The 26,913-nt window shown below is 44.7% G+C and overlaps 2 protein-coding genes and 1 long non-coding RNA gene across 4 annotated transcripts in view; all 3 read left to right on the plus strand.

The window, feature by feature from the left end:
• LOC115132344 (prickle-like protein 1) overlaps window positions 1-3,629 on the plus strand; it is a 39,639-nt gene extending 36,010 nt beyond the window's left edge. For both annotated transcript variants that reach the window (XM_029664912.2, XM_029664913.2), the window contains 5 exons: window positions 375-561; window positions 1,261-1,599; window positions 1,846-2,154; window positions 2,440-2,802; window positions 2,874-3,629. In XM_029664912.2, the coding sequence (XP_029520772.1) occupies window positions 375-561; window positions 1,261-1,599; window positions 1,846-2,154; window positions 2,440-2,802; window positions 2,874-3,352 (1,677 nt within the window). In that variant the 3' untranslated portion in view covers window positions 3,353-3,629. The remainder of the gene's footprint in view (window positions 1-374; window positions 562-1,260; window positions 1,600-1,845; window positions 2,155-2,439; window positions 2,803-2,873) is intronic.
• A 4,525-nt stretch (window positions 3,630-8,154) lies between these two features.
• On the plus strand, window positions 8,155-14,682 carry LOC115132346 (protein FAM110A-like). The gene is given in 4 exon segments (XM_065020802.1): window positions 8,155-8,333; window positions 8,617-8,673; window positions 9,717-10,666; window positions 10,669-14,682. Coding segments are annotated over 2 exon segments (1,419 nt in total). The 5' UTR covers window positions 8,155-8,333; window positions 8,617-8,673; window positions 9,717-9,750; the 3' UTR covers window positions 11,172-14,682.
• Window positions 14,683-15,958: 1,276 nt separating this feature from the next.
• LOC135572569 (uncharacterized) lies at window positions 15,959-25,179 on the plus strand. The gene is made up of 4 exons (XR_010464407.1): window positions 15,959-16,363; window positions 22,531-22,693; window positions 23,095-24,611; window positions 24,822-25,179. It is a non-coding gene; the product is annotated as an uncharacterized LOC135572569 (long non-coding RNA).
• Window positions 25,180-26,913: the final 1,734 nt, after the last annotated feature.

Here is a 26,913-nt window from a genome sequence, read left to right on the forward strand (position 1 = left end):
TAAATGGTCACGTGGAATTTGACTGCCTTCATGACCACCGGTGTGGTGGTAATGCGGTCACCGCAACAGCCCTAGTCATGACTGGCCTTCACAACCTACTGGGCACAGACGTCAATTCAACATCTATTCCATGTTGGTTTCAACGTAATTTCCTTTCAAATGACGTAGAAACAATGAAGATTCAACCAGTGTGTTCCCAGTGGGAAGTCCTTAGAGGACACACTGTCACACGGACACCCTGGGAAAACCTGTTTGCCAGAGGAATGACAATGTCGTTCAACAACCAGAAGTATTCAAGAGTTAAGTATTTTCTTGAGATATGATTTGTTGACCCACATTCTTTCTTCTTCACTCCGTTTCTCCCTGAAATGCAGATCATTCTAGCTGATGAGTGTACGGAGGCAGAGGGCCGACACTGGCACATGAAACACTTCTGCTGTTTTGAGTGTGAGGCAGCGTTGGGAGGGCAGCGGTACATCATGAGAGAGAGCCGGCCGTACTGCTGCTCCTGCTATGAGTCCTTCTATGCAGAGTACTGTGACACCTGTGGGGAACACATAGGTACTGCAGTTACACAGGTCCATGTTTCCACAAAGAGAAGCATACACTGAGTATACAAAACATTAAGAACACCTGCTCTTTTCATGACAGACTGACCAGATGAATCCAGGTGAATGTTATGATCCCTTATTGATGTCACTTGTTAAATCCACTTCAATCAGTGTAGATGAAGGGGAAGAGTCGGTTTAAAGAAGGATTTTTAAGCCTTGAGACAATTGAGACATGGATTGTGTATGTGTGTCATTGAGGATGAATGGGCGAGACTAAATTGAGGCTGTTCGGAAGGCAAAAGGTGGTGTGGGGGGTGAAACTCAATATTAAGAATGTTTGGTACACTCAGTGTTTACACACATACAGATGTAGGATCTTAATAGGAGCCAGTTTACTACAGCAGGGAAAAACATGTTGTGGATTATACATTTTGTGGGGGTTGATACATATTTTTTTGTCTGACATTTTAAAAAGGAAATGGCAACCTTTAGAAGCCTTTTTAAACCTTGCTAACTTGCAGTGTATTCATTTCCTGCTGTGCAGGAAACTTCATGCAACAACAGGATGATCAAATTTAAGATATGCCATCTGTACACATAAAAAAACAATATACACGTGTGCACAGACAGAAACATATGCTCACTCACACAGAGAAGTATACACACTCGCATAGAGACAACTTTCTTACAGCCTCTCTTTGTCTTCCAGGTATAGACCAGGGTCAGATGACCTATGAGGGCCAGCACTGGCATGCAGCCGAGTCGTGTTTCTGCTGTGCCCGCTGTCGGCTCCCCCTGCTGGGGCGGCCGTTCCTCCCGCGTGGGGGCCTTATCTTCTGCTCCAGGCCCTGCTCCCTGGGAGAGGACCCAGATAACTCAGACTCCTGTGACTCAGCCCTCCAGAGCCGGCCTCCGCAGCACAGGCACTGTGAGACTGCAGAGAAGATCCAACAGTCGCAGCACTGCTCCCCACAGCAACCACCAGAGGGAGCCAACATCCCTGTTGTCCCAGGAAAAGACTGTGTTCATGCTGCACAGGAAAATGAAGGTAGCGGCATACTGCAGATGGCATTTACATGTTATGTAGGTCATGCCTGAGCCTTGTAATACTCATAGCCTGCAGGGAATGAAATTGAAATGAAGTAATAATTTGAATAATTTAGCAGGTTATTTTATCCATAGCAACATTGATCAAATTATCAAAACAATACCATTTAGAAATGGTCAAAAGATTACATAGCCTTTTCTATTCAAGCAAGGTGTGTTTTATCGTCATTTCATCTCTGTTTCCCAGGTGTTCACATCTCTACTGATGTTCCAAATGGAGTCTCCCCACCACCCAAAGGTCATCGTAACCTCAGAAGGTCCTACTCTCCTCTTCCCCACTGTCGCTTAGCCAATGGCTGGGCACCATCTTGGCCTATCGACCAATCTCTCAACAGTTTGCACACTGGAGACTGTGGCAAGCATCCAGGCAGTAGTCTGGAGTTTTTAGGAGAGCCCAACGGCTATGCTGGACACCCCCTCACCAGTTTCAGTAGAGGAACTTCTACTGCAAAGGACTGTGGGAATTGGGTGGAGAAGAGTAGTCAAGTTACGAAAGGTATTACACATTGGTGAATTGTTCTACAAAGTGCTACTTCAAGGCAATTGCATGCATAATAAATGTGGGTCTTGAGCTAAAGTATTGTGTTCAGAATTAAACAGTTAACTGTAGAGCTCTGGCTCTGTTAGATACAATTGGCCATAAGCAAGAGTTGGGATAGTATTCTATAAATCCGTTTCCAAATCTTGCTCATATCCTGTTATTGTGAGTTGATTGAACAGTAATTGAATCCTTTGCCTTTTTATAGATTGAGGTCTTTTATTTATCTCTCCTTCTTTCCAGTGTTTCCTCCCCCGAGGAATTCCTCCTTATCTGCATCACTAAACCACCCCAGTCCTGCTGACCCCCCGCCCCTCCCAGCCCCTCTACCCACCAAGTCTCATGATTTGATGGCCAAGCCAAATCTGCACCAACCAGAACCAAGCCCCCCTGACCATAGTCCCCAATCATTTCGCAGTGGGACAGCCAGAGTCAGCTTCCGAGAGCCAATCAGCTGCAGCTACTCTGTGAATGAGGAGGAGGAGGAAGAAGATGAGGAGAGAGGAGAAAAGGAAGAAGAACAGGTGGAATGGGAGGAAGAGGATGGAGGTTTTGGGCGCAGATTACATATGGAGAAGGGCATTCCACCTCAAATGGACCTACTGGGTAAGACTACTTTTCTTTTTTTTCTCTCTTTTCATCACAACTGCCAACTGTCTTTTTTTCTGTCCCCTAAGATGGTTCATACCAACATCGTAGTTTACGGCGGGGGTGGAATCGAGGCCGTGTGGCCTCTGACTCCGTTCTCCACCTAGGCACAGAGACACGCTTCCGTCACTCTCTGCCTGATCGGCCCCGTCTGGACGCTCTAGAATGGAGAGGACAGCGGGAGAGTGCTTCCCTCTCTTCCCCTGGCACCACAGAGCCCCTGTCACTCACCCTCCAGCCAGCCCAGTACAATAAACATGAGGACTCCTGCTCAACCTGCTCCTCCTCCTCAGAATCAGAGGAAGAGGGTTACTTCTTGGGGCAGCCCATCCCCTTGCCCCCCCAGCTAACCCGAAGGCCCCCGTCCGTGGATGGAGAGAGGGAGGGAGAGGCGGATGGAGAGAGGAAAGGAGTGAAGGACAGGGGTTTAAGGAACAGCCTGAGAAGGAAGAAGAGGGCAAATAGCCTTGGCGCAAAGGACAAAGACACGAACTGTGCAATCTCCTAACTTTGACCCTCACAGACCCAGTGAAAGTTATTCTTATTCAACAAGCAAGCCAATGTTCAATATCACAAAAATGAATCTGTAATATGTTGCAATTCCTTTGGGATACTTTGAACACAATACTCCTATGCAGCAGACTTATTCAAAGATGGAGTAAACTACTGTACTATGACTATCACATATTAGTGTTCAGAATATGATTTAAAATATTTTTTATGCGTTTTATATTTGTATTTTGTTTCGGGCACGTTTTTGCACAGTAAAATGAAACTTGCATCCATTTGGGAAGTCTGTATGCTTCTGTAAGGAAACATCACTGTGGGCCTGTAGTGCATGTTACAGCATTAGAACAAGCAAAGGATTTACTCCGAAAAGGCAGGAAATTCACTTTGCATGATATTACTCAAGTGAATTTGTGGAGAGAGAACTCTCATTCCAGTATAAACATGTAAGCATTTATTGTGGGAAGTTATTCTTACTGAACTTACAGTAAGGATTTCAGGATTCCTTCTCAGTCTACCTTTCTTTGTAGTTAAACATTTTAAATTTAACCAGGCAAATCGGTTAAGAACAAATTCTTATTTACAATGATGACCTACCCTGGCAACACCGGGCCAATTGTGAGCCGCCCTATGGGACTCCCAATCATGGCTGGATGTGGTACAGCTTGGATTTGAACCAGGGACTGTAGTGACGCCTCCTGCACTGAGATGTAGTGCCTTAGACCACTGCGCCACTCGGGAGCCTAATAACCGAGTCTTCATGGGCATTTGGCCCTCTCTCACAGCTTCCACACAGAGAGTTCTTCAGCAAAGAATGTGGTGACAGTTCTCAACCACATTCTTCCACCAAGCCAATCCGATATAAACTAAGATTTACTTTTTTCAAATGTTTTTGTAGCCTACTGGTTTTGTCTTTGGTGTTATATGCATTGTTACACAGTTATGAATCACCAAATAGTTGGTTAAATACTCTGGGAGAGCAGTGAGATTCAAAGGCTATCTGTACACAATAACCTGGGCTGTGAATGGTGTGTATGTTCATGTGTGTCTGCGTAAAGTAAACTTTGTTTCCATTTTGACGCAAAGCCCCCTATGTAAGTGTATGATATGTTCAAAAGAGGAAATGCAACTTGTGCAACATGCAACAAGTGCAGGAAATGCAACAAGTGCAACATGTACAGTACCAGTCAAAAGTTTGGACACACCTACTCATTCCAGGGTTTTTCTTTATTTGTACTAGTTCCTACATTGTAGAATAATAGTGAAGACATCAAAAATATGAAATAACACATATGGAATCATGTAGTAACCAAGAAAGAGTTAAACAAATCCAAATATATTTTATATTGGAGATTCTTCAAAGTAGCCACCCTTTGCCTTGATGAAAGCTTTGCACACTTTTGGCATTATCCCAACCAGCTTCATGAGGCAGTCACCTGGAATGCATTTCAATTAACAGGTGTGCCTTGTTAAAAGTACATTTGTGGAATTTCTACAAGGTAGGGGTGGTATAAAGAAGAAAGCACTATTTGGTAAAAGACCAAGACCATATTATGGCAAGAACAGCTCAAATAAGCAAAGAGAAATGACAGTCTCATTACTTTAAGACATGAAGGTCAGTCAATCCGAAAAACTTCAAGAACTTTTAAAGTTTATTCATGTGCAGTTGCAAAAACCATCCAGCGCTATGATGAAACAGTCTCTCACGAGGACCACCACAGGAAAGGAAGACCCAGATTTACCTCTGCTGCAGAGGATAAGTTCATTAGAGTTAACGGGCACCTCAGATTGCAGCCCAAATAAATGCTTCACAGAGTTCAAGTAACAGACACATCTCAACCTCAACTGTTCAGAGGAGACTGCGTGAATCAGGCCTTCATGGTCGAATTGCTGCAAAGAAACCACTACTAAAGGACACCAATAAGAAGAAGAGACTTGCTTGAGCCAAGAAGCACGAGTAATGGACATTAGATCAGTGGAAATCTGTCCTTTGGTCTGATGAGTCCAAACTTGAGTTTTTGGTTCCAACCGTCGTGTCTTTGTGAAAAGCAGAGTAGGTGAACGGATGATCTCTGCAAGTGTGGTTCCAACCGTGAAGCATGGAGGAGGAGGTGTGATGGTGTGGGGGTGCTTTGCTGGTGACACTGTCAGTGATTTATTTAGAATTCAAGGCACACTTAAACAGCATGACTACCACATCATTCTGCAGCGATACTCCATCCCATCTGTTTTGTGCTTAGAGGGACTATCATTTGTTTTTCAACAGGACAATGACCCAACACACCTCCAGGCTGTGTAAGGGCTATTTGACCAAGGAGAGTGCTGCATTAGATGATCTGGCCTCCACAATTTATTTATTTATTTTTACCTTTATTTAACTAGGCAAGTCAGTTAAGAAAAAAATCTTATTTTCAATGACGGCCTAGGAACAGTGGGTTATAACTGCCTGTTCAGGGGCAGAACAACAAATTTGTACCTTGTCAGCTCGGGGGTTTGAACTTGCAATGCTCTAGTCCAATGCTCTAACCACTAGGCTACAATCACCCGACCTCAACCCAATTGAGATGGTTTGGGATGAGTTGGACCGCAGAGTGAAGGAAAAGCAGCCAACAAGTGTTCAGCATATGTTGGAACTTTCAAGACTGTTGGAAAAGCATTCCAGGTGAAGCTGGTTGAAAAATTCCAAGATTGTGCAAAGCTGCCGTTAAGGTAAAGGGTGGCTACTTTGAAGAAACTCAAATATAAAATATATTTTGATATATTTAACACTTTTTTTGGTTACTACTTGATTTCATGTGTATTATTTCATAGCTTTTATGTCTTCCCTATTATTCTTCAATGTAGAACATTTTACAAATTAAGAAAAACCCTGGAATGAGTAGGCATGTCCAAACTTTTGACTGGTACTTTATGTACATTACTAGATATTTGTTTGTCCAGTTATTATTTTTATACTCTTTGGTGCTGGTTCCTGTTTTTATATTTTTTTAAATATATAAAAAATACTTCAATCAAACTGTCACTTTTCAGAAATTATGAGGAAATTACAGTTTCTGTCAATTCTGTAATAGGGGAAATACATCTATTTAAAAAACAACAACTTTGTTCTCATTTCATATCAAAACATCTTTCTGATTACTGAAATAATTAGAGAATAGGAAACTGCTATTATCACATGACAGAAGAAGCAAGTCTACTTCCTTATGTAGGAGTGATTTGGTCGGAGTCGTCAGGTGGGACGAAGCAGACCCGTTGGAGAGCGTGGTGAAGCAGAAAAAACACTGTCCGTGTTAGAGAGGATCAAAACCCGAATGTATTATGGGTAAATTGTGACTGACTGATCTACAAATGATAAGTTATTTATGATGCAAGGTGATTTGTAGATCAGACAGTTGGCATTCGCCTGCAGTCGTTTTGATGCTTTTCGAAACACGGCCACTGAGCGTGTTTGAGCAAATTACTTTTGTCAAGTCGTTGACTATCATTGGTCATCGCCTTTCAAAGTGGTTATAAAAATTGTTCGACTTGTGACTTGAGGACTGGATGAACTTTACAAAAATCATGTGATCAAAAGGTCATGCGGTTTTTTAAGAGGTCACCAAGTCACTGCAGTTGCTTCTCACCAACTGCACCATACAGCCATCACTTGCATTGTGGGAGGCACTATTTGTCTACTTTTTTTCAAATACATGACTGAAACAGGAACCAACTTTGCTTTGATTCAGGGGATACAAATGAAAAGTGATATTTGAGACCTCTCTCTAACCAATGAATTGTACACGTTATGTGTCCAGTTTGTGAGTGTGTGTGATATGGAGGTACAGAAAGGTTTATGTCGACATTTATACAGACAAACTTTTAGAAACAATAGCAGCTATGTTAACACTGCCATGTTGATCTGAGCCTTGATGTTGGAAAACCACTACAGTGTCCAACTTTCGGCTGTCGCAGATTAACCTCCCCCGACTTCACTCACCGACTTTCGTCTAAAGCTTTGTTAGGCTTACCGCTCGAACACACCCACTGTCTGTCCTGCTGGGTTTTGATGCAGTCTTTACCCGACTAGGTCAAGTTAGGATTTGTCAGTGTGAGCTTTTGTTCCAACCCCATTACTGTGTTTTAGGTGCCAAGCTTATGGTAATGTTGCAGCAGTGTGGAGATTCCTAGATGTGAAAAGTGTGCAGGAGGGCATGAGACAAAGGAATGTGTGGTATCGGTGGGAAATGTTGTGTGTTAACTGTAGGGGTACCCATGTTGTTGGAGATCAGAAATGTCCGGTGAGAGAAAGGCAGGTCGAGGTTGTCAGGGTCAGAGTAGTTCAGAAGGAGTCGTAAGCTGAGGCAGTTAAGAGAGTAGTAGAGGAAGATGGGTCCAGGGCGAGGGTTCCTAAGATGATCCCTGTGAGTAGCCCGAGGCCAATAGAGAGTGATAGGAATAACATGTTCTTCAGTAAGGTTAGCTTCTTAGCATTATTAGCCATGGTTATCAACTGTACCACAGAAATGGAATGTAAATCACAGAAAATACATGTTGCGGTGGCAGCTGCAGAGAAGTACTTGGGTGTACAAGATTTTACAGCAGAAGGTGTGTTAGTGTCCCATCCTGCCAGCCTGGTGTAGGATCAGACAGAGCCAAAGTAGTGGAATAGTGGTGAGATTGTAATTGGTGTAGGGTTAATTAGTTGGCAGGGCACATTGTTTTCTTCCAGAACAGTAGGCAGACACACAGCCCACACAGAAGGGGGTGGCATGCACCTCTAACGTATCTTTTCAGACCGCCATAATACCATAGAAGAAGAAGTAGTAGTCAGGTAGGGGAAGGAGGAGCATGTGAGCTGTCTGACAGGTTTGGCTGGTCTGTTGCTCCCTTCCATTCTGTCTCTGCAGTAGAATTCTGCAGTTTGTATCCTCTGTGGCCTGCTGAGCTGTGGAGAGGCCTAGAGTTCTGTTGGGGACCTGTAAGATTTTACTTCCATTCTAAAGGTATGTGTGTGTCCAAGTAACCAACGCCTTATTTGGAATTAAGGACAATCCATCTACAAGCCTTGGGTGTGTATATGTGAGAGATCCTTTCAGTGTTAGGTGTATATATAAATAGAAGAAGCTGACACTTGACACTGGGTTGAAGGAGAAGGATCCGTTTTGTTTTACATACCACTTTACATACCTCTGTGTGCTCAGTATTACTGTATTCTGAGAACTTAGCCTAATAAAACAGAATGTCCTCTGCCCTCATTGGCTGATAAATTGTACTGTGTGTACACAGTAGGAGTGTGTGAGGGAGAGGAGGAGCGACATCGATGAAGAGATAAAGGACATGCAGGTAAGAGAGTGTAGTGAGACAGCTCAAACCTCAGTAGGGGATTGGCATGGCTCTAGGTGGAATGAGAAACGTGTTGTTCAGAATGTCTGTCAGATAGACTATTAGACCAGGGTCTTAAACACTTTCATAAAGCACAGATTGCTGGTTTGACATTCATATCTTTGTGCTTTATCTACCAACAGCGCATGACACCACACAATAGGAACATCTTTAGAAGCTAATAGCAGGCCTTGCTCCCCAGAAGTGATACATTAATGGAATCATTTGTCTGACCCAAGTTCATGTTTATGTTGTGGTCACCGATCTTCAATACATTTACTGGTGCAGACAAAAATAATACATGATTTGTGTTCTAAGCAAAACAAATGTTCAGAAATGAATTGATGATAACTACAGTCAACTTCTAGAGGGGTGGATCAAGTGGTATGGTTTCAGAGATACTGATGCCATCTATTGTGGGGTCTGCGCTCTAGAGCGGTGTTTCCCAACTCCAGTCCTCCAGTACCCCCAACAGCACACATTTCTGTTGTAGCCCCAGACAAACACCTGATTCAACTCACTGAGGACTTGATGATTAGTTGACAAGTTGAATCAGGTGTGCTTGTCCGGGGCTAAAACAAAAATGTGTGTTGTAGGGTACACTCAAGGACTGGAGTTGGTGGAACACTGGTCTAGAGGAAGCCCAGCACAACGCCCTAGCAACTGGGAATCTTTATTTAAAGGTGACATGCATTGTTCCCCTTTACCAGCTGTAGAGGGTTTTGTGAGTACAGTGGTTGGGGCCATTACTGTTGACTTATAATATCCCTGAGTCAACCACAGCACTTTAAAGTGATTTGTGTGAGTTGAAGTATCAATGCCATAGGGGTAGTATCTCTGTAGAAGGTAAGTGATCTGGAAGAGAGGGGTTCCCTCTGTCTTTGAGGTAACTGGGTATTTATATTGATTGCTTGCCTGTATGCTGTCTCTCTCCTCTGATGACACAGTTATCTGAGTTGCTATCTGATGTGATGCTGTTTCTCCTTTTTCTGCTGGACATCCAGGACTTTAGGGCACCAGGGTTCAAGTGACATCCTTATGGGAACTGGAAGAAGACGGAATCATATCAGCCACAAACAAAATCCTGTCAGCTTTTGGAGACATAATAATTTTGACTTTGGATGGCCAAAAAAGCAGGATAAAGACAGGAGTCAAGGACAAAAAAGCCAACCTGTGCTACCTCCCAACCCCACCTCCAGCATGCCTGTGGAGACACTACAGCCTGGCCTGAGACAGCCGGTGGCAGTGAGGGCTGCTGCTGCTGGAACGCCCAACCGCCTTCTCATGCCCAACCGCCGCCTCCTCCAGCCAAGAACATTGGAAGCAGCTGAGCCCAGGCAGAGTGCAGTGGAGAGACTGGCAGTAGACAAGGCTAAATATGTCAAGAACCAGGTGGCCCTCTTTAAGCAACAGCCAATCAAAGTGCCTCCACCTATCATGCGCAAGCCTCTGATGTCCCCTGCCCCCGCCCTGCGGCCCACCCGTAAGGCCCAACTGCCTCGCCCTGACTACACCCAGCAAAGGAGTTCCCCACTGGACCTGGAGCACCTGAGTAACCTGATCAACGGGGTGGGTGAGGCTGAAACTCCCCCTACCTCCCCAACCATGGACCCAGTGGAGAGTAGTCAGGCCCCTGAATGCCCCACTACCAACTCTCCCTGCCCCTCTCCAATCTCTGCTGGAGCTGGGTCAGGGGCTGCTGAGAGTATCCAGACCCTCTGTCCTGAGTGGTCCACTCCAGTCAAAGTTAGGGTAAATTCCTCTGGCCCACTAAGTCCTACATGGTCTCCTACTGCAGTGACCATACGTAGAGTGGACATCATACCCCACCACACCACACCAGTGAGGATGCCCCTTAGAGCACAGCAGCAGATGCGCGTCCCATTGCAGCCCATGGCTCTGCATCCACACACCCAGATCCACAACACTATGTCACCTCTGCGTCTCTTCCACCCCGAACTACCTATGCACCAGGCCCTGCGTCTCCTAAACCTGTCCCAGCCCCTCCACCACAAAATCACACCCCAACCCCCACCTCCCCGTCTAGCCCCGTCCATCTCCCAGCCAACCCCCCCGTACTCCCGCCCTCCCCGTCGGTCACCTGCCTATCGTCCGGCAGCTCCAGGAAACGTCCCTCTCTGAACCGCTCCAAATCCGACATGAGTGACCGTTACTCCCGGGCCAGTACTGAGCTGGAGCGCTTCTTCAACCTGTGTGGTTTGGACACTTTGGAGATGCAGGTGCTGAAGGGGCCAGGCTCAGACATCGCCTCCCTTGCACAGTTCCGCAGTGCCAGCGCTCCTGGGTCAGAGTGTGCAGGCCAGGAGGGTGAAGAGGAAGGTGGGGCTGCAGAGCCGGCACCCTATGGCGTCTCAGTAATTGAGAGGAACGCCAGAGTTATCAAGTGGCTTTATGGTATCCGCACATCCAAGGATAGTGCCAGGAGCACCAACATGTAGGGCCATGAGAGACTGATGTAAATAGAGGCAGGGGAGAAAAACATGGAGGTGCACTTTAAACACAATTCCTGTACAGAGAAAAAAGCAGGAGAAGTGTGACTGCCGGTATAAACCAACTAATGAAAATGAAAGGAAGGGACTGACCTGGACTAATAGTGAAGGACACTGTCTGTCAATGCAGTTTGATAGTGTTGGACATCATTTGTGCAAATTATTTATTGCATGGTACTTGGTACCAACACCCGTTTCATCCAGGGCAAAGCAGCAGTGTTTGGTGAATGACGCTTCTATTGATGATGTGGATCCTCTGTACCTCATCTCCCATCAGTCATCAAGGAGGCTCAGGAAAGGCCTGACGTCCAAGGCTATTCACCTTCCTCCAGCCATTATCATTGGTAGTTCCATGGTGAAGCACATCTTAGTAGCTGGAGCTAAAACCCTGTGCTACCTGGGGGCTACGGTGAATGATATCACAGGATTTATTTTGTCTATCCTACATCAGCAGCCAAGAGCTGCTGCTGTTGTAGTGCATGTGGGATCAAATGATATCAAAAATGGTAAATCAGAGATAATGAAACAGGATTTTATTGAGCTGATCAACACCCTAAAAGGCTCTGGTTCAGCAGGCTTTTAGCACTTCATATCTGGCTTAAAGTCTACTGCCATTCTGTTGGCATAACTTTTATTGACAATTTTTTACACTTTTTGGAAACAAAAGATGCTATACAGGGATGATGGACCCAAACCATCTACGGTAGGAGCCCGGACTCTCTCGTCACATTTTAAAGCTGTGTTAAGATATTGACTCAGAGACAGACCAAGCCCCACTCAGGTAATACCGCCCATCCTCTCTAAGCGTTATCTTCGTACTGTTGTCTATACTGCCAGGGAGGTTGTCAATTGTAATTTTGTACCCATTCGATTTAATTCCACTCTTAGATCTGCTATTGTTAGCTCAAAAGGGGAGCCCACTGTGGTCTGCTCACCCAGTGCTTAAAGTTCAAATGTGAATTCCATAAACTTGAAACCCCCTCGGGGGCTTGGGCTGTTGCACGATAGCAACCAAAGCCCATGTAAGTCAGTTTATAACATTCCATCATTGGTTACTCTGAGAGTTCCTCATATTGACATTGGCTGCAGCCTCAGGCCCTATGATGCTAACCTTGGAAAAGTAATTCCAATTTCTTCTCCTTCCTCTTTACTAATAGGGATAGACTAATGGTCTAGTTCTATGCAATCTTATAGCCAAACCAACTAAATCAATATCAACCATCAGACAGGGTCCACAACCGCCTATTGAACATACAGTAGCTTGTTTGAGTTGGAATTTCCATGTGACTTCAGAAATCGTAAAGGACTTGGGTTGATGCATCTGAACATTAGGCGCTTACTTCCTGAACTGAATTACATTAAGATCTGGGCTATGCAAATGAATTCGGACATTCTGGTATTGACTGAAACTTTCTTGACATTCTCGACTCTGATATTAATATTGAGGGTTATCATGAGTTCAGAGCTGACAGACAGGATAGAGGTGAAATCCATTTCCCTTACCAAAATGTTTTAGATACTATCTTTAAGTCATTCATAAAAATAGATGATGCTTGGGTCAAGGCCAGGAACACAGGTTGTGAAAAAACAAATAGATGATTATGTAACCACTCTCTGATTGTAAGAACCCTGCCAAATTCTGGAAAACTGCAGCGCCTATCATAGCTCGCTCAATACCCCACATGTTTTATTTAACATTGTTATTGGGAAATAATCAAAAATGATAGAAATCTGTTATTGTGCTACCACTCCATAATGGTGGGGATAGTAACATTAGTGATCTTAATCATTATCAGCCCGTTTCAAGGCTTCCTTGTCTCTTTGAGATTCTTGAATCCTTGGTAAATGTACAACTTTGCTCTTTTATCTGAGAAATGTATTTTGAATGTAAACCAGTCAGAGTTTAGACCTGGGCATGACAGTATTACTCCAATCACTTCAGTTGTTAATGATCTTGTCAATGTTTCAGACACTAAAATGAAATGTGCTGCTTGTTTGTGGACCTGTCCAAAGCTTTTGATACTGTTGATCATGCTATTTTATTGAATAAGTTGTGACGCCTGTTTATGGTTTCATGATTATTTTAGTGAAAGAACAGAAATTTCTTGAAGTGCATAAATGTGTACCACGGTTCGATTTTGGAACCTGTTCGCTTCACTGTTTATATTAACACCATTGGTCAATCTGTTTATGTGGATGATACTAAACTCGGGGAAAAAAAGAAACGTCCCTTTTTCAGGACACTGTCTTTCAAAGATAATTCGTAAAAATCCAAATAACTTCACAGATCTTCATTGTAAAGGGTTTAAACACTGTTTCTCATGCTTGTTCAATGAACCATAAACAATGAATGAACATGCACCTGTGGAACGGTCATTCAGACACTAAATGCTTACAGACAGTAGGCAATTAAGGTCACAGTTATGAAAACTTAGGACACTAAAGAGGCCTTTCTACTGACTCTGAAAAACACATTCACGCAGATGCCCAGGGTCCCTGCTCATCTGCGTGAATGTGCCTTAGGCATGCTGCAAGGAGGCATGAGGACTGCAGATGTGGCCAGGGCAATAAATTGCAATTTCCATACTGGGAGACGCCTAAAACGGCGCTACAGGGAGACAGGACGGACAGCTGATCATCCTCACAGTGGCAGACCACGTGTAACAACACCTGCACAGGATCGGTACATCCGAACATCACACCTGCTGGATAGGTACAGGATGGCAACAATAACTGCTCGAGTTACACCAGGAATGCACAATCCCTCCATCAGTGCTTACACTGTCTGCAATAGGCTGAGAGAGGCTGGACTGAGGGCTTGTAGGCCTGTTGTAAGGCAGGTCCTTACCAGACATCACTGGCTACAACGTTGCCTATGGGCACAAACCCACCGACGCTGGACCAGACAGGACTGGCAAAAAGTGCTCTTCACTGACGAGTCGCGGTTTTGTCTCTCCAGGGGTGATGGTTGAATTCGCGTTTATCGATGAAGGAATGAGCGTTATACCAAGGCCTGTACTCTGGAGCGGGATCGATTTGGAGGTGCGTCATGGTCTGGGGCGGTGTGTCACAGCATCATCGGACTGAGCTTGTTGTCATTGCAGGCAATCTCAACGCTGTGCATTACAGGTAAGACATCCTCCTCCCTCATGTGGCACCCTTCCTGCAGGCTCATCCTGACATGACCCTCCTGCATGACAATGCCACCAGCCATACTGCTCGTTCTGTGCGTGATTCCCTGCAAGACAGGAAGGTCAGTGTTCTGCCATGGCCAGCGAAGAACCCGGATCTCAATCTCATTGAGCACGTCTGGGACCTGTTGGGTGAGGGCTAGGGCCATCCCCTGTTTGTCAAATGTCTGTGGAACTTGTTCAGTTTATGTCTGTTGTTGAATCTTGTTATGTTCATACAAACATTTACACATGTTAAGTTTGCTGAAAATAAACACAGTTGACAGTGAGAGGACATTTATTTCTTTGCTGAGTTTTGATGAGCTGGTTAAGAAGCAAAACTTTTAAAGTGTTTTTTCTCTACAGAAACAGATTGTGCTTTTCTTTTAACAGTAGGACGCAGATTTGTCTGTCAACCTAATTATCTGTTCTTGATTATGGTGATATTTATCAAAGTGCAGCTGCTACTACTCTTAAACCTTTGGATGCCATATATCATAGTGCCCTTCGTTTTGTTGCATGCGACAGTTGATACTCATCACTGTATCCTGTATCAAAAGGTTGGCTGGACTTCACAAAAGACCCGTAGGTAGGTCTCTACATTACTCCCTTTTTGTTTCAAAGGTCCTACTTTATAAACTTCCATCTTATCTCATTTTTCTGTTTTAGTATATCCACCGGAGTTACCAAATAGTTCACAGGATTGGTTTACACTCAAGGTTCCTAGGGTTTCCACCGAACTAGGTAAATCTTCTTTTAGTTTTAATACACCGTACTGCTGGAACAAAATTCTGGTACAAAATACTAATACATTTCATCTTGATGTTCTGGTGCCGTTCAGTCAATTTAAAGTATTGATTGGGGATTATTTGTGGAGGAATGTATCTTTTGCTGAGCGATTTGTGATGTTTTATTTGTGTTTACCACGACTGTTTGTGTATAAAAAAAAGAGAACATAAAAAATTTTAAAGTTTACACACATCCAGGAATGTCAAACATGATGGATAATTACCTTCCCTACAGAAAAAACACTAACCTTCACACATCTACAGTTGAAGTCGGAAGATTACATACACTTAGGTTGGAGTCATTAAAACTTGTTTTTCAATCACTCCACAAATGTCTTGTTAACAAACTATAGTATCACAATTCCAGCGGGTCAGAAGTTTACATACACTAAGTTGACTGTGCCTTTAAACTGCTTGGGAAATTCCAGAAAATTATGTCATGGCTTTAAATAGGCTAATTGACATCATTTGAGTCAATTGTAGGTGTACCTGTGGATGTATTTCAAGGCCTACCTTCAAACTCAGTGTCTCTTTGCTTGACATCATGGGAAAATCAAAAGAAATCAGCCAAGACCTCAGAAAACAATTTTAGACCTCCACAAGTATGATTCACCCTTGGGAGCAATTTCCAAACGCCTGAAGGTACCACGTTCATCTATACAAACAATAGTACGCAAGTATAAACACCATGGGACCACGCAGCCTTCATGCCGCTCAGGAAGGAGACGCGTTCTGTCTCCTAGAGATTAACATACTTTGGTGACAAAAGTGCAAATCAATCCCAGAACAACAGCAAATGACCTTGTGAAGATGCTGGAGGAAACAGGTACAAAAGTATCTATATCCACAGTAAAACGAGTCTTATATCAACATAACCTGTAAGGCCACTCAGCAAGGAAGAAGCCACTGCTCCAAAACCGCCATAAAAAAAGCCAGACTACGGTTTGCAACTGCACATGTGGACAAAGATTGTACTTTTTGGAGAAATGTCCTCTGGTCTGATAAAACAAAAAAAAACTGTTTGGCCATAATGACCATTGTTATGTTTGCAGGTAAAAGGGGAGGCTTGCAAGCCGAAGAACACCATCCTAAACTGGGAAGCACGGGGTGGCAGCATCATGTTGTGGGGGTGCTTTGCTGCAGGAGGGACTGGTGCAATTCCCAAAATAGATGGCCTCATGAGGTAGGAAAAGTATGTGGATATATTGAAGCAACATCTCAAGTCAGGAAGTTAAAACTTGGTCATAAATGGGTCTTCCAAATGGACAATGACCCCAAGCATACTTCCAAAGAGGTGGTAAAATGGCTTAAGGACAACAAAGTCAAGGTATTGGAGTGGACATCAAAAAGCCCAAAAATCCGATTAAAATTAAAGCTGAAATAAATCACTCATCATCTGACATTAGACATTCTTAAAATAAAGTGGTGATCCTAACTGACCTACGACAGGGACTGTATATAATCTCATTTGGAGACCTTTCACTTTTTCCACATTTTGTTATATTACAGCCTTATTTATTTTTTTACCCCCTTTTCTCCCCAATTTCATAGTATCCAATTGTTTTTTTAGTAATTACTATCTTGTCTCATCGCTACAACTCCCGTATGGGCTCGGGAGAGACGAAGATCGAAAGCCATGCGTCCTCCGAAACACAACCCAACCAAGCCCAACTGCTTCTTAACACAGCACGCATCCAACCCGGAAGCCAGCCACACCAATGTGTCGGAGGAAACACCGTGCCCCTAGCGACCTGGTCAGCGTGCACTGCGCCACAGGAGTCGCTAGTGCACGATGAGACAAAGATATCCCCACCTGACAAACATTCCCTAACCCGGACGACGCTATGCCAATTGTGCGTCACCCCACGGACCTCCCGGTCACGGCCAGCTGCGACAGAGCCTGGGCGCGAACCCAGAGTCTCTGGTGGCACAGCTAGCGCTGCGATGCAGTGCCCTAGACCACTGCGCCACCCGGTAGTCCTTTACAGCCTTATTTTAAAATGAATTAAATAAAACGTTCCTCAATCTACACACAATAACCCATAGTGACAAAGCAAAAACAGGTTAATGTTACATTTACAAAAGTATTCAGACTCTTTACTCAGTACTTTGTTGAAGCACCTTTTGCAGCGATTACAGCCTTGTGTCATCTAGGGTATGACGCTAAAATCTTGGCCCACCTGTATTTGGGGAGTTCTTCCATTCTCTGAAAATCCTGAAGTTCTGTCAGGTTGTATGGGGAGCATAACTGCACAGCTATTTTCAGGTCTCTCCAGAGATGTTCAAGTCTGGCCTTCTGCTTGACCACTCAAGGACATTCAGAGACATGTCCCGAAGCCACCCCTGCGTTGTCTTGGCTGTGCTCTTAGGGTCGTTATCCTGTTGGAAGGTGAACCTTCGCCCCAGTCTGAGGTCATGAGTGCTCTGGAGCAGGTTTTCGCCAAGAATCTCTCTGCACTTTACTCCGTTTATCTTTCTCTCGATCTTGACTAGTCTCCCAGTTCCTACCACTGAAAAACATCCCCACAGCATGATGCTGCCACCACCATGCTTCACCATAGGGATGGTGCCAGGTTTCTTCCAGACTTGGCATTCAGGCCAAAGAGTTCAATCTTGGTTTCATCAGACCAGAGAATCTTGTTTCCCATGGTCTGAGAGTCCTTTAGGTGGCTTTTTGGCATACTCCAAGCAGCTGTCATGTGCTTTTATTGAGGAGTGGCTTCCGTCTGGCCACTCTGCCATAAAGGCCTGATTGGTGGAGTGCTGCAGAGATTGTTGTCCTTCTGGAAGGTTCTCCCATTTCCACAGAGGAACTCTGAAGCTCTGTCAAAGTGACCATCGGGTTCTTGGTCACCTCCCTGATTGCTCAGTTTGTCTGGGCTGCCAGCTCTAAGAAGAGTCTTTGTGGTTCCAAACATCTTCCATTTAAGAATGATGAAGGCCACTGTTCTTGGGGACCTTCAATGCTGCAGAAATGTTTTGTTTCCCTTCCCCAGATCTGTGCCTCAACGCAATCCTATCTCAAATCTCTATGGACAATTCCTTCAACCTCATCGCTTGGTTTTTGCTCTGACATGCACTGTCAACTGTGGGACCTTATATAGGTGTGTGCCTTTCCAAATCATGTCCAATCAATTGAATTTACCACAGGTGGACTCTAATCAAGTTGTAGAAACATCTCAAGCAGGATGCACCTTTTTGGCCTGAATGCCAAGCTCCATTTCAAATCTCTTAGCAAAGGGTCTGTATACTTATGTAAATAAGCTATTCATGTTATTTTTTATACATTTGCAAAAAATTGTAAGAACCTGTTTTTGCTTTGTCATTATGGGGTATTGTGTGTAGATTATTTAATAAATTTTAGAATAAGGTTGTAACAAAGTGTGGAAAAGGGAATGGGTCTGAATACTTTCCAAATGCACTCTATGTAACGGCTCTCTTCTATCTCCTCTGACGAAGAGGTAGAACAAGGATCGGACCAGCGTGGTTAGTTCGATACATGTTTAATGAAAGAATAAACACGATAAATACAAAAACAAGAAACGGAACGTGAAAACCTATACAGCCTATCTGGTGAAATACAAACCCACTGAGACAGGAACAATCACCCACAAACACACAGTGAAACCCAGGCTACCTAAATATGGTTCCCAATCAGAGACAACGAGAATCACCTGACTCTGATTGAGAACCGCCTCAGGCAGCCAAGCCTATGCTAGACACCCCTACTCAGCCACAATCCCAATGCCTACTAAAACCCCAATACGACAACACAATAAACCCATGTCACACCCTGGCCTGACCAAATAACTAAAGAAAACACAAAATACTAAGACCAAGGCGTGACAGAACTACCCCCCTAAGGTGCGGACTCCCGGACGCACAACAAAACCATTAGGGAGGGTCCGGGTGGGCGTCTGTCCATGGTGGCGGCTCCGGCTCGGGACGTGGACCCCACTCCGTAAATGTCATAGTTCCTCCCCCTCGTGTCCTGGGATAATCCACCCTCGCCGCCGACCATGGCCTAATAGTCCTCACCCAGAACCCCACTGGACTGAGGGGCAGCTCGTGACTGAGGGGCAGCTCGTGACTGAGGGGCAGCTCGGGACTGAGGGGCAGCTCGGGACTGAGGGGAAGCTCGGGACTGAGGGGAAGCTCGGGACTGAGGGGAAGCTCTGGACTGAGGGGAAGCCCAGCACTGAGGGGAAGCCCAGCACTGAGGGGAAGCCCAGCACTGAGGGGAAGCCCAGCACTGAAGGGAAGCCCAGCACTGAGGGAAAGCCCAGCACTGAGGGAAAGCCCAGCACTGAGAGGAAGCTCAGCACTGAGAGGAAGCTCAGGCAGGTAGTTGGCTCTGGCAGATCCTGGCTGGCTGGCGGATCTGGAAAAGTCTGGTTGACTGGCAGATCTGGAAGAGTCTGGTTGACTGGCAGATCTGGAAGAGTCTGGCTGACTGGCAGATCTGGAAGAGTCTGGCTGACTGGCAGATCTGGAAGAGTCTGGCTGACTGGCAGATCTGGAAGAGTCTGGCTGACTGGTAGATCTGGAAGAGTCTGGCTGACTGGCAGATCTGGAAGAGTCTGGTTGACTGGCAGATCTGGAAGAGTCTGGCTGACAGGCAGAACTGGAAGAGTCTGGCTGACTGGCGGATCTAGCTGCTCTGGCTGCTCCATGCAGACTGGCAGCTCTGGCTGCTCCATGCAGACTGGCAGCTCTGGCTGCTCCATGCAGACTGGCAGCTCTGGCTGCTCCATGCAGACTGGCATCTCTGGCTGCTCTATGCAGACTGACAGCTCTGGCTGCTCTATGCAGACTGGCAGCTCCATGCAGACTGGCAGCTCCATGCAGACTGGCAGCTCTGGCTGCTCCATGCAACCTGGCAGCTCTGGCTGCTCCATGCAGACTGACAGCTCTGGCTGCTCCATGCAGACTGGCAGCTCAGGCTGCTCCATGCAGACTGGCAGCTCAGGCTGCGCTGAACAGGCAGGAGACTCCGGCAGCGCTGGAGAGAAGGAAGGCTCTGGCTGCGCTAAACAGGCGGGAGACTCCGGCAGCGCAGGAGAGGAGAAAGGCTCCGACAGCGCTGGAGAGGCGAGGCGCACTGTAGTCCTGATGCGTGGTGCTGGCACTGGTGGAACTGGATAGAGAACACGCACAGGAAGCCTGGTGCGGGGAGCTGCCACCGGAGGACTGGTGTGTGGAGGTGGCTCTGGATAGACCGGACCGTGCAGGCGCACTGGAGCTCTTGAGCACCAAGCCTGCCCAACCTTACCTGGCTCGATGCCCACTCTAGCCCGGCCAATACGAAGAGCTGGTATGAATCGCACCAGGCTATGCACCCGCACTGGAAACACCGTGCGCTCCATAGCATAACACGGTGCCTGCCCGGTCTCTCTAGCCCCCCGGTAAGCACAGGGAGTTTGCGCAGGTCTCCTACCTGGCATAGCCATACTCCCTGTGAGCCCCCCCCCAATAATTTTTTGGGGCTGACTCTCAGGCTTCCATCCGGTCGCCGTGCTGCCTCCTCATTCCAGCGCCTCTCCGCTTTCACCGCCTCCAGTTCTTCCTTGGGGCGGCGATATTCTCCAGGCTGAGCCCAGGGTCCTTCACCGTCCAGTTCGTCCTCCCATGTCCAGTCCCTCTCTCGCTGCACCTTGGTGCGGCTACACTCCTCTGGTTTAGCCCAGGGTCCTCTCCCGTCAAGGATTTCCTCCAAAGTCCAGAAATTCTTACCGCGCTGCTCCTGCTGCCGCTGTTGCCTGTTACCACGCCACTTGGTCCGGGTGGGGTGGGTGATTCTGTAACGGCTCTCTTCTATCTCCTCCTCTGACGAAGAGGTAGAACAAGGATCGGACCAAAATGCAGCGTGGTTAGTTCGATACATGTTTAATGAAAGAATAAACACGATAAATACAAAAACAAGAAACTGAACGTGAAAACCTATACAGCCTATCTGGTGAAATACAAACACACTGAGACAGGAACAATCACCCACAAACACACAGTGAAACCCAGGCTACCTAAATATGGTTCCCAATCAGAGACAACGAGAATCACCTGACTCTGATTGAGAACCGCCTCAGGCAGCCAAGCCTATGCTAGACACCCCTACTCAGCCACAATCCCAATGCCTACTAAAACCCCAATACGACAACACAATAAACCCATGTCACACCCTGGCCTGACCAAATAACTAAAGAAAACACAAAATACTAAGACCAAGGCGTGACAGAGTAGGTTCAGAATTTTTGTGGAACATCACAGCACAGTCAACTGGATGGTCATCAGAGATAGTTGGGGGTAGCTGACGGATGGGACTAAAAACAAACAAAAGATAACTCATGTAAAATATACTGTGTCCGTAAAATGTGTATATAGTATGTATAAGCTGGAAGTAGAAGGCTAAGTCTTGTTGTCCCCATTAGTTTACTCAAATTAGGGGAGGTTTAGGGTTAGGGGGAAATAGTAATGGAAAAAAAAAATTCTTCATAATTTGATTTTTCATACCTAACCTTAAATGAAGACCAAAAGGAGATTTTTGTAGGCAATTTTGACTTTGTGGCCGTGTTATCTTGTGGAAACTGGCGTAGCTGGGAAAGGATTGGGACTGATGGTTGAAGTTACGGTAAAGATCAACATGAGGTCATGGGAGCCCAGTACCATTTTTGAAGTTTCACGGGCATGTTCAATAGCAAGCGGTAAATTGAGCCGTTTAGGCCACCAACTCGCTTGTGGGTGTGCTGGCAGCAGGTTCGATTGTGCATCAAGAATTCATCATAGTAAGTTTATATGAAGGTTTGGTTATTAAAGGGTAAATAGTTCAATAGTAATATGCTCTAAAACTCTCTGGTGACAAACAAACTTTGCTTCCCTGTTTCCAATTGTCCACATGGCTGGGAGAACCTATTCAAGAAAGAAATACATTTCAAAAATGTAAAAAGAAACCTGATGCATTATTAGCTAACTATAATAGCTACAGTGCATGCTAACTCAAATTAGTTGCTAAATGAGATAGCTAGTTGATTCACTAGCTATCTAGCCATCGTCACATACTGTATAGATTGCTGGCGAAGTGGATTAAATACCAGCTACCTAACTTCAAATTAGCTTGCTATCTTGATGTAATTATCACTGTGAAAAACAAACTCCAAATGCATTTGTATGTAGCTAGATAACAGCCATGGAGGGGGGTGAAAGGATAGCAGCCACAACTGTCAGCGTGAGAGAGTAGGCTATTCTGGATAGGGCAGGTACTTTTGTGTAGTTCCTGTCCCTAGAAGTGAGGACGGAGATAATGGTAACATAATATTCAGTTCAGTGTAATTTGACTATAATGAAGTCTGTCCTCAGATAAAGAGAGCTATGAAAGCCTGTCTACATATGAAGAGGTCCCAAATGAAGAGCAGTGGTTCTCAGTCCTGGTCCTGGGGACTCAAAGAGGGGCACAGTTTTGTTTTTGCCTTAGCACTGCACTGCTGATTTCTAATGATCAACTCATCATCAACTTCAAGTGGTATGTATGTATTAATTTGTGATGCTGTCCTGATGATCCTGTTTTTGTCACATGCTACACATGCCTATATGTGTGCCCTTGCATCTATCAACCCAATGTTATCATGATTTGTTACCTGGGGCGGAAGGTAGCCTTAGTGGTTAGAGCATTGAACTAGTAACCGAAAGGTTGCAAGATCAAATCACCGAGCTGACAAGGTAAAAAAATCTGTCGTTCTGCTCCTGAACAAGGCAGTTTTGAATTGACCCACTGTTCCTAGGCCTTCATTGAAAACAAGAATTTGTTCATAACTGACTTGCCTAGTTATTTTTAAGTGATATTGTGATATTATACTTTTGTAATCCACAATGACCTGGTGATGTAAAAGTCTAATAATTACATTGTTTTCCATATTCCTACAGATACCTTGTAACTGGAGATTCCTTCAAAACGATTGCCTCCAGTTAACGTGTAGGGCACTGCAAGGTTTGGTGATCAGGGCCATCTGGGAATGCCTCCTCAAATCAACAGGTGTACACCTTACAGTAAAAAATACACAACAGGTGTAAACATTACAGTAAAATGCTTACTTACAGGCTCTAACCAATGGTGCCAAAAAAAGGTGTGTGTGTGTAGGTAAGTAAAGAAATAAAACAACAGTAGAAAGACATTTGAAAAAAGAGTAGCATGGCTATATACAGACACCTGTTAGTCAGGCTTATTGAGGTAGTATGTACATGTAGGTATCGTTAAAGTGACTGTGCATATGATGAACAGAGAGTAGCAGAAGCGTAAAAAGAGGGGTTGGCGGGTGGTGGGACACAATGCAGATAGCCCGGTTAGCCAATGTGCGGGTTGGAGCACTGGTTGGTCGGGCCAATTTAGGTAGTATGTACCTGAATGTATAGTTAAAGTGACTAAGCATTTAAGATAAACAGAGAGTAGCAGCAGCATAAAAGAGGGGTTGGGGGGGGCACACAATGCAAATAATCCGGGTAACCATTGGTTACCTGTTCAGGAGTCTTATGGCGTGGGGGTAAAAACTGTTGAGAAGCCTCTTTGTCCTAGACTTGGCACTCCGGTACCGCTTGCCATGCGGTAGTAGATAGAACAGTCTATGACTCTTGGAGGAATTCAGGTGTGTGAAGGCTACCTCTGTCCTACATAACTTCATGAGGATGGACACGAGGACCAGGAGTGGATCTGCAGCTTGCGCAGCAAGAGAGGCAATCCGTGTGCAGGAGATCTTCACCTCCCACTTCTTTGAAGAGGGTGCTGTTCCCTGGCATCACCGTAGACTACACTATGCACAATCAAAGGCTCTTTTAAGAGCCATTCACATTGCAATAAGAGTATTCTTCCATTTACTTAACTATGTCAACTGCAGTTATTCAATTTCCAGTTTCTCTCACTTTGATTTTTACTTCTCAGGTGAGGGTGCTGTTTAGGTAAGGGTGTGATGTCTGTACAAAAACAGGCTATTTTAAATGACCCATATTGAAAAAATGTAGAACAATTAGACGCCCTTTAACCCACACCTACACACTCATGTATCAATCTGATTGATGGATTGTTGTGCAGTAAGCAGGTTCAGGTGTAGAACTGTGGCTCCTTTCCCCTTCAAAGAATAGGCAAGATGGCCAACCATGGAGAATAGTAAGACTCTTCATTATTTCTATAACTACGCTATATTGTTTGTGCCTGTGTGTCCGTTCATGTTTTTCAGCATAAAGTATTCTGCAGCCACTTAGTGTGGCCACACACACAGATTCCTGTTGAACGCTGTCTCTTTAACTACCTTATTTTCTCAATAACAGTCTCTCTCCTTCACTTCATCCCTCTCTCCTCTTCTCCCTAAATCTTCTAGGTTATATCAGCTGTGTCGGTGAACCCCTCCCGCATCTAAACTGGCTACATAGAGGGCACAGCATGATCAGAGGTGAGAGGTCACTTGGTCAGGTCAACAGGAAGTATTATTAAAGAGAGGCTTTACATTGAAATACAGATAGAGATGCAGTAGTCCCAGAGTTAATGAATCAAGGTCAGTTTTGCATTTCACCTCCTGATTATTATGACTAACAATGTTAGCATGTTTACGCCATGTTTGTATTTTTTTCTATCTCTCTTTACATCTGTCTCTCGTCTGCAGATATGTTTTGATGTGAGAGGATGCCAACCCCCAGTCCCATCAACGCCACCTCACCCGCTTTTAAGATAACCTTCGGGTCGACTAGAGACACTATGTAATTGTGATGAACTGAGAGAATATTAGGGTAGCACTGTGATTCATTAATCATTTTCTGCCTTCCCTGCTCCTAAGTTCTTACCTCTTTCCCTATCTTTTACACCTCTCTCGCCACCTCTTTCTTCCTGTTTTTATAATGCACAACAAATGTGCATTGAAGTAAAGATTGAACTTGTATTTATGATATTACAATTATAATATTTATAATGCATGTACTTATAACACTTGGATAATGAACTTCTTTCAATAAAGCGTTTCACATTCTCTACTGGTTGAAATTAAGTCTCTCATTTGATGAAATACTACACCTATCCTGTGTTTATCAGATCAATGCAGATGAAGAGCATTAGATATTGAGATGAACTGGTTTTAGAGTATTTACATGATGAATAGGAAGTGTAGTGTACTGTTTAAAAAATAATATATTTCTGTATATATGAATTACAAATCAGCCTTTTAAATCCTGTTTCTAGTCTTAGCTACAATGTGTAACCATTGATGTCCCAGGACCAATATTGGTAAACACTGTTGAAGTGTATAATTGTAATACATGCAGACAAAGCATCATTCAAAGACTGGAATTTGATACTCCTGGTATTGGATATGACTGAAAAATAATCAAAGACATTTATACCTAAACTGCACCTTTATTTGCCAAGAGAGAGTACATGATCAGTGAATATATTAACAATGTGGGGATCTCATTGCATGGTAATAACTACATGTATATACGACTTGCATCCTTGGCACATAGTTCTATTATATTCTACTCAATTCATAGGCTTCATTAATGTCATTCAGACTGTTTTGAAGTTGATACAACTGGCTATGATAGCTGAGGTTCATAGCTAGGTTCTGAACTAAACTTTTGGGTTCATACACAGATCGGCTAGATAGCCACACATCTATAGGCCTACAAGTATGTTTATCCTCCACTGCACAATAAGCAAGAACATAGCTAGCTACATTATTCATCTATCTGCATTGCATGGCATATACAGTGGGGAGAACAAGTATTTGAATCACTGCCGATTTTGCAGGTTTTCCTACTTACAAAGCATGTAGAGGTCTGTAATTCTTATCATAGGTACACTTCAACTGTGAGAGACGGAATCTAAAACAAAAATCACATTGTATGATTTTTAAGTAATTCATTTGCATTTTATTGCATGACATAAGTATTTGATACATCAGAAAAGCAGAACCTAATATTTGGTACAGAAACCTTTGTTTGCAATTACAGAGATCATACGTTTCCTGTAGTTCTTGACCAGGTTTGCACACACTACAGCAGGGATTTTGACCCACTCCTCCATACAGACCTTCTCCAGATCCTTCAGGTTTTGGGGCTGTCGCTGGGCAATACGGACTTTCAGCTCCCTCCAAAGATGTTCTATTGGGTTCAGGTCTGGAGACTGGCTAGGCCACTACAGGACCTTGAGATGCTTCTTACGGAGCCACTCCTTAGTTGCCCTGGCTGTGTTTCGGGTCGTTGTCATGCTGGAAGACCCAGTGACAACCCATTTTCAATGCTCTTACTGAGAGAAGGAGGTTGTTGGCCAAGATCTCACGATACATGGCCCCATCCATCCTCCCCTCAATACGGTGCAGTCGTCCTGTCCCCTTCGCAGAAAAGCATCCCCAAAGAATGATGTTTCCACCTCCATGCGTAGTGTGTTCTTGGGGTTGTACTCATCCTTCTTCTTCCTCCAAACACGACGAGTAGAGTTTAGACCAAAAAGCTCTATTTTTGTCTCATCAAACCACATGACCTTCTCCCATTCCTCCTCTGGATCATCCAGATGGTTATTGGCAAACTTCAGACGGGCCTGGACATGCGCCGGCTTGAGCAGGGGGACCTTGCATGAGCTGCAAGATTTTAATCCATGGCGGCGTAGTGTGTTACTAATGGTTTTCTTTGAGACTGTGGTCCCAGCTCTCTCCAGGTCCTGCCGTATAGTTCCGGGCTGATCCCTCACCTTCCTCATGATCATTG

Source organism: Oncorhynchus nerka, linkage group LG7 (assembly GCF_034236695.1).
Source record: "Oncorhynchus nerka isolate Pitt River linkage group LG7, Oner_Uvic_2.0, whole genome shotgun sequence".
Lineage (NCBI taxonomy): Eukaryota > Metazoa > Chordata > Actinopteri > Salmoniformes > Salmonidae > Oncorhynchus > Oncorhynchus nerka.